The 16,240-nt window shown below is 39.6% G+C and overlaps 1 protein-coding gene across 1 annotated transcript in view; it reads right to left on the bottom strand.

The window, feature by feature from the left end:
- Window positions 1-16,240, bottom strand: part of PCOLCE2 (procollagen C-endopeptidase enhancer 2) — an 85,882-nt gene that overhangs the window by 12,765 nt on the left and 56,877 nt on the right. Inside the window, exons 4-5 of the mRNA XM_081569628.1 lie at window positions 10,149-10,273; window positions 6,411-6,547 (exon numbers count right to left, since the gene is read on the bottom strand). Coding sequence (XP_081425754.1) covers window positions 6,411-6,547; window positions 10,149-10,273 — 262 coding nt within the window. The remainder of the gene's footprint in view (window positions 1-6,410; window positions 6,548-10,148; window positions 10,274-16,240) is intronic.

The raw sequence follows: 16,240 nt of genomic DNA, 5'->3' as shown, positions 1-16,240 counted from the left end.
ACCCACCTCCTCGTCTTCATCTCTACCACCCTTGCCTACCTCCTTGTCTTTACCTGGACCGCTGCCACAGCCTCCCCCCTGCTCCTCTTGTCTAGGAGCGGGGTCCTGTCATCTCCCCCACCTGCAGGAGGAGGGCATGATATGGAGTCCAACTCCTTTCTCAGCCTCCTCTCTCTCTTCCATCCAAGGTGTAGGCTCCAGAACAGCACCTATCTCCTCTGTGTATCCTAACAACCAAACTCTGCTTGGAACGAATCCTCTGTTCTGTATCTTAACTTCCACTCTTCCTTCAAGACTCAGCTTCAAGAAGGATAATCTCCCCCAATCTCCCCACTACTTGTCCCTACTGGACCAAAGGACTCCTTGTCAGAAATCCACCCAAGACTTTTCGTTGACAATTTACGTGTCTGCCTTGTTTCCGCCCCTCCTGCTACTCACCTCCAAATCTTTTATTAATCTTGGAGTTCCAGGTCCCTAACATGGTGCCCACCACATGGCCGGCGTATATATAGTAAATGTTTCTGAACTGAATCCAACGGTACTGATACTGCGTTGAATCAGGCACAGGGATGTTGGTGATGTCCTGCCAATCACAACACTCCCCCTCCTAGTCACACATCTAACAGGGGAAAAGTTCCCCAATCAGGTTTTCTCACTTTCTGTACTGCCCCACCCCAGAAGTATTCTGACTATGGGAATATACTCCTCTGGTCCAAGTGCTAGTTGGTGGACTGGCAGTCCTGCTCTTCCAGGCAAACTTCTCAGGAAGCCAGGGATGCTCAACAGCGCCCCCGTCGCCCCCACCCACCCTCGTGGAGGAAACCGTTACCCTGAGTTTGTGCTCCTTCTTTCCCTTCCTTTATCTACAGATTTACTTATTACGTATGGTTGTGAGAGTTGGACCATAAAGAAGGCTGCGAGTGCCAAAGAATTGATGCCTTTGAACTGCAATGTTGGAGAAAACTCTTGAGAGTCCCTTGGACAGCAAGGAGATCAAACCAGTCCATCCTAAAGGAAATCAACCCTGAATTTTCATTGGAAGGACTGATGCTGAAGCTGAAACTCCAATACTTTGGCCCCCTGATATGAAGACCCGACTTGTTGGAAGAGATCCTGATGCTGGAAAAAATAGGGCAGGAGGAGAAGGGGGTGACAGAGGATGAGATGGTTGGATGGCATCACTGACTCAATGGAGGTAAGTTTGAATAAACTCTGGGTGATAGTGAAGGACATGGAAGCCTGGTGTGCTGCAGTTCATGAGCTCACAAAGAGTCGGACATGACTGAGTGGCTGAACAACAATGCCCTGTATCATGAATCCATATAACCTATAGGTTTGTATGCTTTTAAACTTCATATAAATGAAAGCGTATAGTGTGTCTTCTCCTGTTTTTTTTTTTTTTTTTCACTCTCAACATTACAACCATGAGATTTATCCATTATGTTCATGGCTATATAGTGTGAACTGCAATGGAATCTGACTGTTCTCTTGTTGATAAACATTGGGCTGTTTCCTCTCCCTCCGGAACAAACAACATTAAAGAGAACATTTTTATGTCCCGTGATGCACAAGGACAAAAGTGTCCTTAGTGTACACACCAGAAGGTTAGGTTGTACACTCTACACTAGGTTAAGGTACAGGTTCGTGTTCAATTGTAGTAGATATTGCCAAACTGATTTCCAAAGTGACTGGACCAATTTATATTCTTCTCAAAGATGTATTCACTGTGCAGCTTTCTTCTTCTGGGAATGCCTTTTCATGTCCTTTGCCCATTTTTCCTATTGAGTTGTTACTTTTTCCTTATTCACTTTTAAGAATTTCTTGATATGTTCTGGAACCTAGACTGTCGGGACCCGCGATAGGCATTACTGACAAAATGGAGGCACGGCCCTAGCCCCCTCTCCTCATCCCGCAGGCACGGTCCCAGGATGAAGGAGTTAGGTCTTGTGATTCTGACTTGTCCTTTCCTTCCTCCGGTTGAGCTGGCTGGAAAGAATATTATAACCCATAAAGTTAACTATTGACATTTGTTCAAGGATCTTTACAAAGAATGTTCCAGGATGAGCACATAGGCTGCAGCTTGAGGCCATGGGAAACATTGTTATCTGAAACCTGCCTGTAAGGGGAATGTTTATGGCAAAAGAGGTTTGCAGAGTTTAGGGGTTAGGGATAATTAAGAATAGTTAGAAGCTAAAGGTTTAAGGTATGTTGTAGTGTTGACATATTTTACTACAGCTTATAGAAACTAGGAATTTTAGAGATACTAATAGCTAAAGAAGTCTTTTTAGGAGTTAATGAGCTCAAGCAGGATTTAGAAAGTTAAGAAATAAACTGAGGAATGTGGTATGCAGCCCAGAGACAAACTTGAGTTACAATGTAATCACAAGGACACTTAAGAGGGAACTCTGAAGGACAACAGTGATTTATGGAGACAGTAAATCTGGGTGAGGGGAAACTGAAGATGTCATACCTCTGACCTAACGCTTTTGTAAAAGTATAAAAGAAAACCTGATGCTTAAAATAAACATGCAGCCCAGTGCTTTGAGCAGGAGACTGCATCATTTTCTCTGCCGACCCCATTCATCCCTTCAGGGCGTTTCCCTGGCTGCCGGAGCTGGACTCCGGCACTAGACCTAGGTCTTTGTCAAGTATATCAAATATTTTACAAACATCTGTCTCCATTTTGTGCCTTCTCTTTTCTCTCCCTTTAAGGTGTGTTTTGATGAGCAAAAATTCTCATTTAAATTTCTCATTTAAGTTCCACCTGTAACCCATCTGTAATTGATTTTTGTGTGACAGAGATATGAACACAATTCATTTCCGCATGGAAACAAAAATGGTCCCTGCCTCCATTCTCAACAGGGCCATCCTTTGGCTGCTGACCTGTGGGACTCTGGAATGTGCCCACTCTGCAGAGACACATGGATGTGTTTCTGGCTTCTCTGGTGTTTTCATTAGTCAACTTTTCTATCTCTCTGTTAAAACCACACTGTCTTAATTACAACAGCTTTCTGACCTTGTTCTATCTTCCTGCCAGTTCTTCTCCTTCAGAACTGTTTCCTAATCAGGGATCAATCTGTTGTGCCGCCTGCATTGGGACCGTGGAGTCTTAACCATTGGATCACCAGGGAAGTCCTACAGTCTTCTCTATCCATCCATTAGACCAAGCCTGTTGGTTTACAACCTTCTACCTCTTCATTTCTACTTTTTTTAAGAGGTTACCTCAATTTACCATCCATAGTTACTTTGGCATATTATAAAGTTTCACAATATCTTCACCCAATTCTTAAACAATACAGAGACCTGAGAATCCTTCAACTCTATATCCAATATCTTTGCTCAGTGTTTGTTCCTGCATTTTAGTCTTTTATTCTGAGGTCATTACCTTTCTGCCTGATTTAAAGTCATAATGAAGTTTCTTCAGTTTGGATTTGTTGGTAGTAAACTGTCTCAGCTCTTATTCAACTAAAAGTGTCTGTATTTCACCCACATTCACAAAACAGAAGTTTTTCTGGGTAATTAATTCTAGAGTGACAGTTATTTTGTGTTAGCATTTTGAAGATATTTTTCTAAGCTCTAACTTTCATTGTTGCTACTGAGAAGTCAGTTGTTAGGCTCTTTATGATAATCTGTCTTTTCTTCCTGGATGTTTTTAACATTCTTCTTTGCTGTTTTGTGGTTTTACTATAATACATGTAGGCATGGATCTATTAAAATAGATATTGCTTAGGCTTTATTGACTTCTCATATTTGATGATTGATATCTTTCCTCCGTTTTGGAAAATGCACAGCTAGTATTTCTTCAAACATTAAATTTCCTACAGTCTGTATTTTTTCTTATGGAACCTTGATTAAGTGTATATTAGGTTCCTTCACTCTAGCTTCTATAAATCTTAATCTCTCTTTTATATTTTCCATCTATTTGTCTCTTTGTGCCAAGTTCCAGGGAATCACTTCACACCTATTTCTCAGTTCCTTAAATCCTTTCTGGAACTGTCATATCAACTATTTAACATATGTATTAACTTTCTTGTTTAAATTATTATGTATCTCAGTTCTGGAAATTCTGTTAGACTCTTTGTTAAATCTATTTGATCATTTCTGAAAGTTTCTTGGTTCTTATTCACTTTCAACAGTCTGTACCTTAAAGGCTCTCAAGTAATATATTTTATATGAATTTCTTTGCACATACTTATTTTACATTCTGTATCCCATAATTTTACTATATATAGTAATTATATAGTTAATATTTAATTAATATAATTAATTTATATTTAATTAATATAAAATTAAAATATGTAAATTTTACTATATTTTTACTGATGACTATAATCAGGCCTCTGTAGGTCTGATTATAGTTTGTTTCTGCTGATTATTGTTTATGTTGGCTTTTTCTTCATGTTTCATGATTTTTTTGATTAGTACTTGTATTTTTTGAAACTTTATTTATAGGAATTCTTAAAGCCTAAGTTAAGATGCATTCTTTCAGCAAGGATTTGTGTTTTCCTCTGTCATACCATGTGGGCACTCACAACTTGGAAATTCTTTAAGTTTCTGACTGCATTTTTTGGGGTAGTGTAAATTATAACCTCAAATTCACATGTGGACTGGTTTTTGGTTAAGAATGCCCATCAGAGACTATTTTTTCTTCCTTTCACCAGAAGCCAAGGCCAAAAACAGACAATTTTCCTTATTATCTCTCTTGGGGGGAAGGAAAATTAATTCATTCACATTGGTGTCACATAGTCATCTCCAAAGCCAAATTTGTGTATAGTAATTTTGAAAGTAATGGCAACCCCCTCCAGTATTCTTGCCTGGAAAATCCCATGGACAGAGGAGCCTGGTGGGCACTACAGTCCATGGGGTCACAAAGAGTCAGACATGGCCGAGTGACTGACTACACATACAATGTTTAAATTACTACTAACTTGTACGTATGAAAATTCTTAATAGTATCAAACTTAATAAATATAAATGAATCTAAACTGGAAAAGTAACTTGGGACTTCCCTAGTGGTCCACTGGCTAAGACTCCATGTTCCCAATACCTGGGGGGTGGGGGGAGAGGGGGCTGGTTTGATTCATGGTTAGAGAACTAGATTCCACATGCTGCAACTAAGAATTTGAATGCCCCAACTGAGACCTGGCACAGCCAAAGAAATAAATAAAAATAAATTTAAAAAAATAAAGAAAATGTTGTGCTTTAATTCTAATGTGCCTATGGGAAATCACAGACATTCACTAAAATCAAGTGATGCAGATACTCTCATTAGGTTGAAGAACAGGGTAAGAAAGAGTATATAGTTTTTTTAGAAAGACTATTTAAATTAGCACAATGGTGACTTGCGGGCAAGCAGTAGTCATTCAAACTGCCACCTTTATTAGTATTGTATGCGAAGGTGTGACATGTAGTTTAGTTGCTAAGTCATGTCTGACTCTTGTGACCCCATGGACTATAGCCCAACAGGCTCCTCTGTCCATGGGATTCTCCAGATAAGAATACTGGAGTGGGTTGCCATGCCCTCCTCCAGGGGATCTTCCCAATCCAGGGATCAAACCCAGGTGTCCTGCATTGCAAGGAAATTTTGTACAGTCTGAGTTATCAGGGCTTACTCAACAAGAATTTGGGCAACCATGTGAGGAAGCATAAAGCCCCCAAAGGTCCAGGACAGACCTCTGATCAGGTAAAATCATCTGCATCCACCTAGCCTAAGCTTCCAGGTTTCCTCACCTGGATTCTCAATAAACAGCCTCCAAATTTTTCCTTAGAATTTTCCTCATTCTGCTATGACACTGGAGCTCCCCTCGCAGGGCAGTGAGGTTTCCAGGTCTCTGGCTCAGCATCTGCGCCTGGGGCATCACCAACTCTGCTTCTGTTTATCTGTTCAGCTGCCCAGGCCTCTCTACTCTCTTGTTAATGCTGCCTTGCTCTCTGGGTTGGCTACTCTTTGTGTTGTTGTTGTATGGGACTCCACTGCTAAGGAACCCAAGAATTTGTGAACAAAACAACAACACAACATCTTTCAGAAAATACAATATAAGTGGGCAATTTTAGGGGACGTCCCTGGTGGTCCAGTGGTTAAGACTCCCCCTCACAATGCAGGGGACATGGGTTCGATCTCTGGTTGGGAAACTAAGATCCTACAAACCGCAGAGCAACTAATCCCACACGCCACAACTACTGAGTCCTACAAACCGCAGAGCAACTAATCCCACACGCCACAACTACTGAGTCTGTGTGCCACAACTACTGAAGCGCACACGCCACAACTAGAGAGTCCATGTACATAACATAACAAAGATCCTGCGTGCAGCAACAAAGACCTGACGTAGAAAATATATTAAAAAATAATCAGACAATTTTATAAGCAACAAGTTAAGAGCCCCTAAAATAAAACAGGTGCTACTTACGCAGGGGGGCTGTCGCCACAATACTTTCCAATTCTTTCAGCGTCGTTGATCTCCCCACCGTTAAACACAGCCACGTAATCGTAGCGGCAGTAGTTATCACGCTCAACATCAAATTTCTCAAACTTTAATTCTATAAGCTTTAGTAAAAGCACAACATTAGAAGGGTCATAGGGGTAGTGCCGAATAACCTCAAACAGAATTCTTCCTCTCCCCAGGTTTGTAAGAGTACTGTGTTTTTCCTTCCCAAAAAAAAAATGTATTCACCTTGTTTAAACTTTTTCTTATCGTTTTCAAACTTCTTCTTTAGTTAGCAACATTGTGTTGTTTTCATTTTAAATTATTTCAAAAGATCACTTTAAGCCCAGATCAACCCTAGTTAGGATCTTTTTTTCATGTTTATTTTTATTGTGGTAAAAGTCACATAATATAAAACATACAGTTTTAATCAGGCTTCCCTGATAGCTCAGTTGATATAGAATCCGCCTGCAATGCAGGAGACCCTGGTTCGATTCCTGGTTCAGGAAGATTTGCTGGAGAAGGGAAACTCCAGTATTCTGCCTGGAGAATTCCATGGACTGTATACAGCCCATAAGGTCACAAAGAGTCGGACACATATAACTGTATAGTTCCATGGCACTTACATTCACATTGTTGTGCAACTCTCACCGTCATCCATCTCCTGAATATTTCACCTTCCTAAACTGAAACTCTGTCCCCATTAAACTCCAAGTCCCCATCCTCCCTCCCCCACCGCCGGCCCCTGGCATCTACCAAGGTACTTTCTGACTCTATAATTTGATTATTCTAGGTATCTCGTATAAGTGGAGTCAAACAGTATTTGTCTGCACTTACAGAATCCCATGGACAGAGGAGCCTGACAGGCTATAGTCCACGGGGTTGCAAAGAGTCAGACACGACTCAGTGATTAAACAACAACAACTGTATGTTAGGATGCATTTTTAAGGTTACTGATTTAGGATCTTAAACATGGGAACTCTGTTCACTCACAGCTAAGAACGTACAGAAACACTACATAATCCTAGCAATCTATATTAAGACTTAAATTGGGTTTGTATTGGAGTGGAAGTTGGGGCTATATGCCAACTTCATTTTTCTCTAGAGGAAAACTAATAGAAATAAAAAGTATTACCTACAATGTCCCCCGTAGTAGTGTATGTTGGGATGTGGTGTTTGTGTATGTGTTTGGGTGTCTGAGATGGGTGGACACAGCAGTTCTACCTTCAAGGGAAGGAGACTAAAATTCCCATCACATGCAAAGAAGTCAAATTCTTCAGGACCAGAGGTTCAGGGAAGTGGGAATTGACTCTGATGTCTTCTGGAAGTATGATTTAAGACTGTGTCTGCCAAGCACAGTGTGCTTGGTGATCTGGTTGATTTTTGAAGAGGTTGCATAGAAGCATGAATGCACAAAGTCAGTGTTAGATTTCTGAAGGTTTTTGGGGGCGGCACTGGTACCAACAATAGTATCCTAAAGTACTCAAGTCGATAGGAAGTTTTGATTTAAGAGCAATCATTCCCCTTACAAAAGCAGATCTTTCAAGAGTCCCTCCACCGTGTGAATCAAAGGAAGTCTCACTGGGTTCACAAATACCCATGGCACCCAGAGACTGGGCCCCATTCTTCCTGGGTGGGCAGGCAACCGTCCCTACTGCTTATGGAAGATAATAGGTGTTAACTCATGTTAGGACAGTCATGTTGTTATTAGCTGTTTGCTAGTGAAGACTTGGACAGTAATGTGGGTGAAGTTATAACAGCAGTGACATTACTGCTAAGTCACTTCAGTCGTGTCCGACTCTGTGCAACCCCATAGACGGCAGCCCACCAGGCTCCGCCGACCCTGGGATTCTCCATGCAAGAACACTGGAGTGGGTTGCCATTTCCTTCTCCAATGCATGAAAGGGAAAAGTGAAAGTGAAGTCGCTCAGTCGTGTCTGACTCTTAGCGACCCCATGGACTGCAGCCTACCAGGCTCCTCCGTCCATGGGATTTTCCAGGCAAGAGTACTGGAGTGGGGTGCCATTGCCTTCTCCAGTGACATTACAGAGAGACATAAAAGGAAAGTTTGGCTTTGAACATGATTGCCACATATCCACATATTTGTCCACTTTTCAAAAGCACAGTGAAAGGGTGAATAATAGCTTATTCATACTCAACACTGCTTTAAGTTACATTAAAATATTTCCCCTTTGGGTCCTGTAACTTCTCATTGGTCAGAAATAAAATGCATTCCAGGTTACTAAAAAATTGGCTGAACTTTTTCTACTTAGAAATTGGTTACAAATTAAAAATAAGGAAGGTAAAGTGGAAAGCTATGGTTTTTTTTTTAAAGATGTATTTTAATAGAAGAAAATGTCCAAAGATTTACATAGAAATTACTTAGGATTTAATTTTCTCATATTATTTTTCTCATTTGGACAGTTTCCACTGATTTCAGACACTACAACTATGACTAAGAGACTCAACTGGCTAAAGCCAAAAATTACATAAATAAAATCCAAATGTAATTTAAATAAAGAGAAAAACTTGGGGAAAAGATGCTAAATTGTAATCTGCAAGTATAATTAAATGGAAATTACTTAATCTAACATATTTACAAATGACACAAAGAGAAAAATGATCAATACAATCTCAAGAATTACATTAGCTTAAATGTTGGATAAATTTAATTTTTAAATGTTATCTTAAACTATAAAATGTTCAGTGGATTTACAGAATCCTTCATTATCAAATAAATGAATAAATTTTTCATCTTAAAAATAAAACTGTGTTTTAGGATTATGATCAAAGTATGTATGTGTGTGTGCACTCAAATCATTGACTTGCATGGTATATTTGCCTGAATAATTTTCCATTAAAGAAATGAGTATATGGCAAACAGTATTTGTGTGAACAAAAGATCAAGTTTGAAAAATTTTTTTAACAATATCGTAATATTCACTATACAGTGTTTGGATTAAAGTCCATAATGTTTCCCATAATAAGAATTTTTTAAAGTTATTTTCAAAATTCTTTAGCAAAGAGTTGGTCTATTCTCATGCTAAGTTCAGTGTTGAAATTAATATCTGAAAGTGGTCCCCAGAAAGAGTAAAAATTTATTTAACCACAAACTAATAAACACTGGAAAACTAGTTCTCTGTTGATTGTTTTAGAGCAATGAATAAAGTTATTTGTCTGGAACCTGCAGAAATTTAAACAACAACCAAAAAAAAGAAAAAGAAAAACCATCATGGAGCACAGCAGTTTTCATGTCAGAGACCTTGTTCTTAGAAAAGATGATGTGATGTGCTTGCACTGGCTTTGCTGAAGTGAAGCATTCTGGCTGTTTTGGATTTGGTGATTTGGAGGGCTATTATCAGGACATGATGCGCTGTGAGCAGATGGTAACCTGAGGTGTACGTAAACTTGGGGATTTGTTGTCCTTCTGCAGTTAGTCACTGCTGCTCATAAACCCGTGCTTATAACACCTTCCACAGTGTTTAAACAACCTCATGTGGGATTTGCAGGCCATTTATATTTTAAACCTGTTGAAAATTATAATTCTCTAATGGGAAATTAAATCCATGACTTTGCAAGCCAAAGAGCACAAAGGCAACTTTAACTGGGTCTCTGCATGAAGAAATACTGTGTCCAGCAGGGCCTTCCTTGCCTGTATCTTTAACAGTTCACACTGGGCAATTCACACATGCATACTTTCTTCATGTTTTCAGGGAACCTCACCTGATTCTTCGGGGCTATGATGTGCCACACACAAGTGACTCCTGCAGGGTAATCACGGTCTGGCCAGTTGGGGGTTTTGAAAGAGCCGGAAGGTCTTTCAAGGAATCCTCCACAATACTGATCACCTGAAGTTATTAAAAATGAAAAAAAGTCCAAGTTTATGGCAATGCAAACATATGGAAATTAGGAACTTGGAATATTGATAGCATAATAAAGGCAATAGCAGATACTCTTAGTTTTTCCCTTAAAAAATGGTTGTATGGTCTCCTTTAACAACACACACACACACACACACACACACACACACACACACACATATGCACGCACAGAATGGTCTCGAGGTTACCTGACAGATCACATCAGCATAAGAGAGTGAAGGAGTGAAATGAGCGCCATAGACTCTCTTCTTTTCCCCATTTTTTGGATGAGACAAAACATTTGGACAGGTACTCACTCATTCAAAAACCATGCAGGCTCAACCAATTCTATACATTTAAGAACTCAAGGCAGGGGTCTTTATTAATAAGGCTAAAATTCAGGTCCATGGACAAAATCTGAATGAGCTATTATAGATAACTTTTATTACTAGAAAGCTGTTTATAAATCTTTCAGAATTTTCAAGAATAATTTTGTCAAAACAATGCATGTTTATAAACTGTCAGCAATACAGAAAAGCATTAAAGGTAGGATTGATTTCTAGATTGGGCTGATGTCGGGCAAGCTCTCTCCTGGTCTGAGAAAAGTGACTGCTCCAGAAAAGTCTGCCGGATTAACAGGTACAGGTGTCGCGTGCGGTGGCTCCGCGCCTCGCAGCTAACCGTGCCCCTGGACTTGGTGCCGCGCGTGCGCATTTCTGCTCTGAATGACGTCAGAACAGAACCAGGAAGGCTAGCCCCCAGGAGGCTCAGGAAGGGGCTGTTGACGGCGCCGTCACACCACACAGCACAGGCCTGCACGTTTTGACCAGGACTGTGCTTCTTCACCCTGCGTCCCTCTGCTGCCCTCTGTCCCCAAAGCCTCAGTTCCTCCTTCATCTGCACACTGAGATGGCCTTGTGTGGGGGGATGAGACCGTCCCCCACCCATTCCTCTCTTTCTCCCACCCCAGACCCTCACCTAATGTAGAGCCCAGACTCAGCCCTGCTGAAGGTTCTCCCTTTAGGCACAAATCTCATTATTTCAGTAGGAGGTTCCGGAAGATTCACCAGAGCCAGACTCAGCAAGTAGTTCTGACAGCGAGGATGCTAAGGATGAAGGTTTGGTTTCACACTTGGTTTTCAATAGAAGATCATGCAATGCTAGCTTCCTGGCCTGTGCGATATTAACCTCACTTCCCTGGGACTGAACTGGGTTTCCTGGACACACCTAGACTCCTGGTAAAGCTGCTTATTCCCCCTGGGGGGTGGGGGGGTTAAATTTGGGGTAAGATTCCGTCAAATCCCACCACTTAAAACTAACCACAATAAGTATGTGACAACTCATTTCAGACATCTCTATGCATATGTACTAAAGGGTTGATTGAAATAATTTTAGAAATATATTTCAATACAAGTTTTAATTTAATTTTCCTTGGATTTAACCAACAAAGAAAAACTTAAACTAATTCATATACTTTAATAAAATATTTCTTTGACACAGAAGCTAATCATTCTTAAAAGGATTCTTTAAATTGAAGACAATGTATTATAAAAATTGAGGTTGGAATAATTTCTGCAACTTTTTGTTTATGGAAAACTTCAAGCATATGCAAAGCAAACAGACAATATAATGAATCTCTATGTATTCATCATTCAGTTTCAACAAGTATCATCATTCTACTATTCTTTTTTTTTTTGAAGTCTTTTTATTTTTATTTATTTATCCTTTTTGGCCATGCTGTGTGGCATGGGGACTCTTAGTACTCCAACCAGGGATTGAACCCAGGCCCCCTGCATTGGGAGTGTAGAGTCTTAACCACTGGACCACCAGGGAAATCCCATCATTCTACTAGTCTATCAATATAGCTAGCCAATGCCCACCACTTGCACTATTTTTATTATAGATTTGGGGAAGGTAAACTCGATACTTTGAAATGCACAAATCTTGGCTGTAAAAATTTGAAAAATGGTTACACCTGTGTGAGCCACACTCCTATGATGTATGTGTCCAAAATTTCTGTATCCCTCACCAGTCGATTTGCTAGATCTCCACGTCACTTTTCTGAAAGATTTCACTGTAGATTAGTTTTATTCTATAGCTTCATATAAACGGAATCATATGGTGTTCCTCTTCTGTATCTGACTTCTCTTGCCTGGCACAATGTCTGAGATGCATCCATGTTGCTGTGTGTATTGGTAGCTTGTCCTTTGACATTGCTAAGCAGTATTCTGGGCTGTGGAAACAACAATTTGTTCACCCATTCTCCTGTTGATATGCATTTGGGTTGCTTCCAGTCTGGGCTACTGTGAATGAAGCTGTTATGAACATTTTTGTACAAATCTCTTGGTGGACTTGTGTTTTCATTTCTGTTATAAAAATACCCAGGAATGCAATTGCTGGGCCAAGAGTAGATGTAGATGTTTAACTTCATAAGAAACTACCAAAATATTTCCCCAAGTGGTTGTAGTATTTTATGCCTCTCAAGGGATGGGAACTTTGGTTGCATCACATCTTTGCCATCATTTAGTGTTGTCAGTTTTCTTTTTTTTAACCCAAACTGGTGTGTATGTAACAGTATCTCATTGTGTTTTTAATTTGCATTTCCCTGTTAACTAATGACACTGATCAGTTTTTCATGCATTTATGAATCATTTGTGTATTTTCTCTGGAAAGTAAATGTTCAAATGTTTGCCTATTTTTATATTATTGGGATCTTTATCTTTTTACTGTTGAGTTATATAAGTTCTTTATATATTCTGAATACAAGTCCATTATGAGGTATTTTTGCAAATGTTTTTCCTATTCTTTAGGCTGTCTATGTAAAATTATCTTTTTATAAGCATTAGTTTTCACTTTAATGAAGTTTGCATGGTACATATTTTTCCATCCTTTTATGTTTAGCCTGTTTTGTCTTCATATTTCAAGTGCTTTCTTGTAGACAGTTATGGTTGGGCTCTGCTTTTTAACCCATTCTAATACTTACTGTCTTCTAACTGAAGTATTTAATCCTCTATATTTAATGTATTTATTGATATGCTTGGATTGCGTGTGTCAATTACTATTTTGTTCTATTTGTCACACCTTTCTCTTGTTCCATCTCTTCTTCCTTTCCTGCCTTATTTGTGGTGGTTAAATAATTCTGGTATTTATTTGAATCTTTTGGCTTTTAGTTAAAACTAAAATGGCATTTTTAATGGGTTCTCTAGGAGCTGCAATATGCATCTCTAACTTATCACAGCCTTTTAGAGTTAACAGAATATTTCTTCATGTATTGTATATTTCCACTTGCTTCTCCATCCTTTGTTCCATTGTTGTCATATATATTATATCATATATTATACTTGCCACAATACACACTTAAGCTTTTTGTTTTGAACAGACACATGGTAAAGAAATGAAGAGAAGAAAATAAAATAATACATAGTCTGCTATATTTACCATTTCCAGTGGCCTTCAATCCTTCCATTACCTTTCGGTTACCCTGTGGGGCCACTTCCCTTCAATTTAAGAAACTTCCTTCAATACTTCTTGTGACATGGTTGTTTATCTGAAAATGTCTTTATTTCACTTCCATTTTTGAAGTCTGGTTATAGAATTCTGGCTTGATGCTGTTCCACTGCCTTCTGACCTCCACTGTTTCTGATTAAAAGAAAGCCATCCTTCATACCATTGTTTTTCTATATGTACTTTGGCTTTTATCTGATTGATTTTAAGATTTTCTCTTTATCTTTTGATTTCTTTAATTATGAGGTACCCAGGTGTGACTTCATTTTTTACTTATCTCATTTGGGGTTGTTGACCTTCCTAGCTCTGTAAATTGATGTTCTTCACTAAATTTGGGTGGCTTCAAGCCATTATTTCTTGAGATACCTTTTTTCTGCACTTTTATCACTCTCTTTTTCCTCTGGGACACAAATTACACATATGTTAGACCACCTGATATTGTCTCACTAGTCTCCAAGGCTGTTTTTTTTTCATCTTCTTCCTACTTGTTCAGATTGAATCAGTTCTAATCAAAACCACTGCATTTTTCTTCTACCATCTCCAATCTACTTGTAAGTCCCTCAGATAAATTTCAAAATTTCATATTCTCTATCTTTCAGCTCTAGTATTACCATTGTATTCTTTTTTTAAAGTTTGTTTCTTTTCTGAGATTCTCAATCAGTTTATTTTTTTACACACATATTTTCCTTTAAATCCTTAAACATATGTATAATAGCCGCTTTAAAATGCTTGTCTGCTAATTGTAACCTCTGGGCTAGTTGCAGGTCAGGGTTTTTTTTTTTAATTATTTATTTATTCATATTTGGCTGTGCTGGGTCTTTGTTGCTGCACTGGCTTTTCTCTCGTTGTTGTGAGCGGGGGCTACTCTCTAGTTGCGGTGTGCTGGCTTCTCATTGTGGTAACTTCTCTCGTTGCTGAGCACAGGCTGTAGGGTGCATGGGCTTCAATAGTTACAGCACGTGGGCTCAGTAATTGTAACTCCTGGGCTCTTGAGCATAGGCTTAACAGTTGTGGCACATGGGCTTAGTTGCTCTGTGGCATGTGGGATCTCCCCAGATCAGGGATTAAATCTGTATCTCCTGCATTGGCAAGCTGATTCTTTACCACTGAGCCACCAGGGAAGCCCTGGGGGTTAGTTTTTATTGACTGCTTTTTTGTTGTATATAGACACACTTTCCTGGTTTCATCAGATGACTGGATACTGGACATTATGAATGATACACTATAAAGTCTCTAGATTCTATTGCGTTCCAGTGAAAAGTGATTTTTGTTCTGGCAGGCATTCAAGTTGGCTAGATCCAAGCTCGAAGTCTGTCATCCTGCTAATGGGCAGCAGCTGTATCTCGGATCGGTTTCTTCATATTCCAGATGATGCTTTTGTGCCAGGCCACCTGGGGTCTCCCCCATATATGTAGAGTTTAGCTGTTAGCCAAAGATTTGGGTGGATTTTATATGTATATTTTGTGCCTCAATTCTTCAGAAGCTCCCAGCCAGGATTTCCTCCCAAGTGTTCTGGCTGCTCTGTCAGCCCCAGATTCTGTACTCTAATATCTCAAACCAGAGAGGCTGAACTACAGTCCAAGGCAAGAAAAGATTAGGCCGTGCCCTTGGGCAGAAGGCTGCAGATTCGTGGCCATTGCGGCTGTCTTCCAAGGACGGACGTTTCTACCCTTGGGAGATCACATGTACTGATGTGAAACTACTCCAACTTGTAGGGCGAAGCAAAAAGAAAAAGCTGTGAAACAATATGAAAGCATGATCCCACTTACACATTTTAAAAGTTATTGCAAAAGTACAAACTTATAAGTAAGTGCACAAAGCATGTATGGGACCCACCAGCCATGCATGGCTATTTCTAAGAGGGGACTACAATGGGGTGAAAAGTCTCTATATCTGTATGCAAGGTTTCACATTTTTTACTCCATGAATTTCTACATTTGAATTTTATAAGAATATATATGGGCTTTAAAAAATACTGATTTTTGTCTATGGTTTATCTCAGAATACATGAATATAATTCCCTGTGCCATACAGTAGGACTTGTTGTTTATCCATTCTATATGTAACAGTCTGCATCTGCTAACCCCAAACTCCCAGTCTATCCCTCCTCCACCCTCCCTGCCCATTGACAAGACTGATTTTTTTTAATGGTCTCTTGATGGTTTGGTGGGCTCAGCGGCTAAGAATCTACCTGCAGTGTCAGAGACCGGGTTCAATCCCTGGGTTGGGAAGATCCATTGGAGAAGGGAATGGCAACCCATTCCAGTATTCTTGCCTGGAGAATTCCATGGACAAAGGAGCATGGTGGGCTATAGTCCATGGGGTCACAAAGAGTCAAATATGACTGAGTGACTAACACTTTGATGATTTGCTGGTATTTATTACCTCTCTGTTTGAGAAGAACTGCTCTTAAACTTTGGATTAAGTGCCTAGAACAGTGTCTGACATACA

Source organism: Giraffa tippelskirchi, chromosome 2, assembly GCF_054371585.1.
Source record: "Giraffa tippelskirchi isolate mGirTip1 chromosome 2, T2T-mGirTip1v1.2.pri, whole genome shotgun sequence".
Lineage (NCBI taxonomy): Eukaryota > Metazoa > Chordata > Mammalia > Artiodactyla > Giraffidae > Giraffa > Giraffa tippelskirchi.
Note: the sequence above shows the minus strand (reverse complement) of the source record. Positions and strands in the feature narration are given on the sequence as shown.